The 6,000-nt window shown below is 45.0% G+C and overlaps 2 pseudogenes and 1 gene segment (V, D, J or C); 1 reads left to right on the top strand and 2 right to left on the bottom strand.

Annotated features, from left to right (window-relative positions):
• Window positions 1-1,378: 1,378 nt before the first annotated feature.
• On the bottom strand, window positions 1,379-1,988 carry LOC101787890 (immunoglobulin heavy variable 3-72-like). The segment is given in 2 exon segments: window positions 1,379-1,737; window positions 1,836-1,988. Coding segments are annotated over 2 exon segments (390 nt in total).
• Window positions 1,989-2,289: 301 nt separating this feature from the next.
• The window catches only part of LOC134477453 (UDP-N-acetylhexosamine pyrophosphorylase-like), a 32,280-nt pseudogene continuing 28,569 nt past the window's right edge, over window positions 2,290-6,000 (top strand).
• LOC134477256 (Ig heavy chain V region 1B43-like) lies at window positions 4,581-5,278 on the bottom strand (annotated as a pseudogene).

Genomic DNA, 6,000 nt, shown 5'->3' with positions numbered 1-6,000 from the left:
CCACTGTATGCCATGACACAGGACGTGCCCTTCCCCTCGGCCCACCTGATTGGGTAGCTCATCCAGGCGCCGCCTTCATTGCTGATTGGCTTCTGCTCTATTGTCTGACAGCTGAGCCGCCAGAGAAGCAATTCTCTTCTGGACTATGCTCTCCTGTGTAACTCTCATCAAGCCTGACCATAGTAGCATTTAAGGGCTTTACTCCTGGCTTTTCAAAGCTTCCCTGGTTTTCTTAATGGACGCGGCGAATTCTTCCGGCAAATTGGTCGTAAGCGCGCTCAGAAGATTCCAGAGTCGCTGTCCTATAGAATAATCACTCCCTCATTGCAATAATTTACATTCCCTCCAACGATGCACTAGGGTTTCATTTCTTCAACATACTTTATAACACTTGCTATTATTCATCTTGTTATTAGTTTAAATATTCGTTGAAATAAACACCTCTAGTCAACTACTGTCTTACGCTGTAAAAATAAATTGCACAGGTGTGGCTGGGTCTGTTTCTAGTTATGGGAGAGTAGTGAAGGTATTCTACACATGGTATTAGAGTCAGTGGTTCTTGGTTTACTTTGTCAAGATCATTTTCTTAGATGAAGGAGACGTATTTGATATATTGATACGAAAATTTTAAAAGATGACGTTCTATGGTGGATGCACCTTCAGTTCCTGTCAAATATTTCCTGGCGGCTCTTTCTCATGTCCTGCTCTCCGTGCATTGGATACCACTGGTCTCCTAGCTCTCTTCCTGAGGGACCAGGGCACACATGGGTGTACACTGGTGAGTCCATGGGAGATTCTGTAGGAAGGTCTTGTCTTTCATTCTAAGAAAGTAGATTTAAAAAACAGATTGGAGAATAAAAACTAAGTGAAATATACATTATTTAAAAAGATAATTAAATGAGCTCTGAGTTTGATTTATGCAGTTATACAGCACAAGGAATGTAAGATATAAGTTTTCCAAAGTTTTATCCATTATTAATCTCGGGTTATCTCTCTTCTGCCTCTAATCTAAATACCAAAACTGGTGGTGAAAGGAAACATCAATAAGGACCTTTTCAATGGAAAAAAGTTTGAATTACTGCCTGTGTGTCCTCAAGTTCCAGTCCTGTGATCACAGAAGACCCATTTTTACCTTCAACAAATACACTTGAACATGCGTACAGATGAGAATAACTCTTACTATTGAGTTAAATTTTTACTTCAGGAGCATGAAAGATAAGCACAGACTCATGAATGCAGAGTCTCCCGGGAAATACGTCACGTGGACCGAAGCCTCACATCTCCACAGGAAATAATTCTGCTCCATCCTGTGCTCCTGTCCTGCACAAGGCTGAACTCCGTGTGTCCTGTGCGCCCCCTGCTGGTCCAGAGCACCACAGCAGGGAGGTTTGTGTCAGGGCTCACATTGATGTCCTCTCACTGTGTCTCCTGCACAGTAGTAAACAGCGGTGTCCTCGGGTTTCAGTTTGGTCATTTGAAGATACAGTGTGCTTTTGGAGTCATCCCTGGAGATGGTGAATCTGCCTTTCACGGATGCAGCGTACTCTGTAGTGTGACTCTTAGCCGCGTTTCTAATTAATCCAACCCACTCTAGGCCCTTTCCTGGAGCCTGGCGGATCCAGTGCATGTAGTAATTGCTAAAGGTGAATCCCGAGGTCACGCAGGAGAGTCTCAGGGACCCCTCAGATTGCACCAAGCCTCCCCCAGACTCCACCAGCAGCACCTCAGCCTGGACACCTACAAACACAGAGACATCTTGCTCAGGAAACTGTCACGTATGTCTACCATTTATCCCACTCTCTCCCACTAAATATCTGTTGTTCTTCACTGATTACCTTTTAAAACAGCAACAAGGAAAACCCATCTCAGCGCAAGCTCCATTGTGGGCTGTCTGTGCTCAGTCCCGATCCCCGAAAGGAAACACCTGGGACTCCAGGGCTGGGCTCCTCTGCAGAGCTGCAGAGTGAGGGCTGGGCTGGTTTACATTGGGACAGGGAGGCTCTATTTGCATGGCTTCCTGCTATAGATAGAGCTCTGAGGCCAGGAAGTAGAAAAACTTCAGTAGCAGATTACATGTAAGTCTGCAGATCAAGTTTGGTGGAAATAATATCATTATGTAAAACAAGAATTTCATGTAACTGTTATGACACTCAATTCTAATTCATAGCCTTAATTCATTTTTACATATTTAAATACATTAAACAGGTGTTAGTGTTTGCTCCATTGTACAAATGTTGAATTCATTACAGAAACACAAGTGAGTGATTAGGTGTGACCAAGTGTTGATACATGGTGTGAGAAGTCCAGGGGAACCAGGTCCTCCCTTGTGATCTGCAGATTAGAGTTGGGCATGCGCAGTGAGATTCACAGAGCCTCTTTCCTGTAGTTAAAATTTGCTCCTATTTCTCTACCTGTAGACTTAATCTGTGGTTCAGGGATGCATCCCCCTGTGCACATCCAGGTTGAGCAGCATTGAGGAAGGCTGTAGGTTGCCTGGGAGACAGCCTTGATTCAGATCAGGTGAAGCAGGTATGCACAGATGTATCAAACACCAACTGAAGGATTTAACTAGTTCTCTTAGCATGAGAAAGCAGATGCACCAATGAAAACTGCCCCTGGAGTGGTGGTGGCGGGGCTACTAGGGACCAAGATCAGTGCCAGGCCTGAGACAGTGACTTTTCCAGATTTTTTAGAACAAAGGAGCAGTTCCCCTGCTAGAAGATGGACAGAGGGCAACAGTTGGAATGGCATATCCCAGAAGGAAGTGTGATGTGGGTTCACTATCCCATAAGACATTTTCAGATTTAGCAGAGTATGTCCTGAAGCTACAGCTGTTAGCTAAAGCTATCATGGCCTCAAGTGGATCAGTCCATGCTAGATAGGGGCCAGTGGCAGAAAAACAGAAGTGTCAAAGGAGTTCTTCATAAAACACAAGCACTTTGGTTGAAAAAAGAAAATGTAATCTATTTTGATCAGGGCATGCTGCCTGTTATGAGTTTTAATGGGAAAATTCCTTTGGAAGAAAAGCACAAAATTTCTATGGCCCCAGATGGAAATGAGGTTTTTTTCAGGGTTTTGCAGCCCAGGATATGGTGGAGGATGTGGAACAAAAAGGCACCTGGTGCACTTGCATCTGCTACGTGGATGATGCATTGGTTAAAGTGAAGCCAATGGTTATTGAATTCCATGTTGAGAAAGGGCAGACTGTGGAGCAAAGATGATAGAGGAGATAACACTACAGAGCCAGGTGGAGTGGTTTGTGCGGTGATTGGTGGATAATGGGTGGTAGAATAGAGCAAAATTTCCCTGGCAACATCTCAGGTACGGAGCTCGGATGGACAAGTGCTGTTCTGTGTGGGCTGCATCACCAATCACATCTTCATCGTCCCATGTCTGAGAGATGCTGTTGATGTTGATGAACCTCAGCTTTAGCGCCATCTGGCTCACAGGAAGATTCCATATGTGGATTCCTGGGGTGAGTTAATTATGCCAGACAAGTCATGTGGAATAAATTGCCAAAAGTAGCTTCTGACATCTTCCAGATTGCAGAGAAGCTTGCTGTGTATGAAGGTTTATCGGAGGATGGATTTTCCCAGCTAAAGGATGCAGACAGTCACAGTGGGAAGGACAACCCAAGTGCTTTGTTGCCCTACACCACTGCTGGGTGTGCAGTGCTCACAGGTGGAAATGGTTCTCCCCTTCCAGCGATTCCCCACTTGAATGATGCCAGTGAGGCACAGATCCAATGTGAAACCTCTCCTCTTATTTCTTATGCTGGAGAAGAACTGGAAAGTAATGTGGCAGGTAAGGAATTCCATACAGCTTTAATCACTGATGGTGATGGAATCCATGAGCTGATAAAGAATGGCTTACGAGTCACTTACCAGGTTCTGACACAACAGGGCACAGCTTTTTATTATTAATAGACCAACTTGGAACCTACTGGACCTGTCCCAGTAGACTAGAGGGAAAACAGTCACAAGGTATTATGCTGCTTGATGAACTCTTATAGCTACTGCAGACTCCCAAGGTCCAGATGACTGAGCTTCTGACAGCATTTTCATGGTTCTCAGCTCACTGAAAGTTTGATTTATGTTTTTCATTGTCTGATTTATTTCCAAGTCAAGGAAAACATTGGTCATCAAGCAAATTTCTTATAGCTTCCATCAAGCTTAGTGAGGACGTTCAACAACACTTTCCTGGGAAGTGGAAGCTTTTGTTTTGAAATTGTACATAGTAACAATATATTATTGTACTAGTTAGAAGGTACTTACGGTAAAAACAGTTCATTTTATTTTATCAGGCATTAAACTTTCTTGTTCTTCTTCTTCTTTTTTTTTTTTTTTTTGCTTTTTCATTTTTACCAGTACCAGCGTTCGAACTCGAGACTGCCTGCTTTCAAGGCAGGCCCTTATGCCGCTGAGCTAAATCCCCAGCCCTGCATTAAACTTTCTTAAGAAAATAATTGGACAACAAAATAAACACCTTAAAAATACTAAGGAGACTCTGCAGTCAGGTGAGTTGTAATCAATAGTCTTTAAAAAAATTACTGTGCAACAGATTGTGATACAGAAGTTGGAAAAGAAAAAAAGAAAGAAACCTCATTCCACGTAAGCATGACGCTGCCTCACCAGGCATATAGGAGATTTATGGGAGCTCTGTGCCTGGGACCACTTAAGGGCATGCAAATTAAATGGAGGGAAAAACCTCTCAACTTTTTCTCCTTATTTGCTGGGCAGGTGGTTGCTTATATCAATGTGTTCTGCATGCCCCTGCTGTTCCTTGATTTCCCTGCAGGGAGGTTTATGTCAGGGCTCATGCTTGCATCAAAGCACCATGTCTCTTGCATAGTAATAGGTGGCTGTGTCTTCCTTGGTGACAGAGTTCAGCTGCAGGGAGAACTGGTTTTTGCCTGTGTCTCTGGAAATAGAGATGCGGCTCTTGAGGGAAGGGCTGTAATCAGTGCCACCACTGATACTTATGTTCCCCATCCACTCCAGGCTCTTTCCTGGAGGCTGATGGATCCAGCTCCAGTCATGACCTCTGGTTGTGATGGAGAATCCAGAGACTGAGCAGGTGAGGGACAGGATCTTCCAGGGCTTCACCAGGCTAGGCCCTTACTCCTGAAGCTGCACCTGAGACAGGACACCTGGAAGCAAGGGTAATATTCCTATCAGCCACCTGGTTTTCTAATCTTCCCATTGACCCAACATTGACACTGAGCACACTCACCATGCGGACCTGTCACCAGGCACAGGAGAAGACCCAGAAATTTCATATTCTAGGCCACACCTTTACCTTCTGCAGAGATTTTAGAGGTGTCTGAGGAAGGAGCTGTCCATTCCACCAGTTCAAGAGGGGAATTTGAGTCTAGATTTGGGAGACAAATTTGCATTAGGGAGGCTCCTTTTCTTTATGATGATGACGTACGGTTCAGGATATCTCTGGTCCTTGTGATGCAGAAAGGAATCTCCTCCCCTGCACTCATGTGGTGTCCACATCTGTGAGAGGTGGGAAGCTGCCTTCCCTGCAGTGGTGGAAGCATGGCCATGACCCCTCCTTCCTAATCCTACACCAGCTTCCTTCAGTCCTGCTCCCTTTTTGTTTCCATACTGACTGTGCCCTCGTACAGGAGCTCTGGTGCTGCTTCCACAGGATGAAGACGAGCATAACTCCCTCCACCTTTCCCCAATCTCTCCCCTCTGGTTTGGTCTGTGTTGCTGTAAAGCTCACTTCACCACCATTAACTTTGTCAGGAGAGGTCTTCCTGCCTCCTGCTCTGAGACACCAGGTCTCACTGACCAGAGCCCACAGAGACTGGAGATGAGGATGTGTGTCCTGTGCCTCCCTCACAGAGAAGCCTCACTGGGGGAGGGAAGGAGGTTGTCTGTGCTAAGTGTCCCTTCCCTACCTGATCTTCTGTAGGTGCTGGCTATCTTTTCCTTTCTAGCTTCCCCTTCATCTCTTGTTTAGTGATTCCTAAATTCCAAATGCTTATCT

Source organism: Cavia porcellus, unplaced genomic scaffold (assembly GCF_034190915.1).
Source record: "Cavia porcellus strain 051 isolate PalLab524CR breed Dunkin Hartley unplaced genomic scaffold, mCavPor4.1 scaffold_8, whole genome shotgun sequence".
NCBI lineage: Eukaryota > Metazoa > Chordata > Mammalia > Rodentia > Caviidae > Cavia > Cavia porcellus.
Note: the sequence above shows the minus strand (reverse complement) of the source record. Positions and strands in the feature narration are given on the sequence as shown.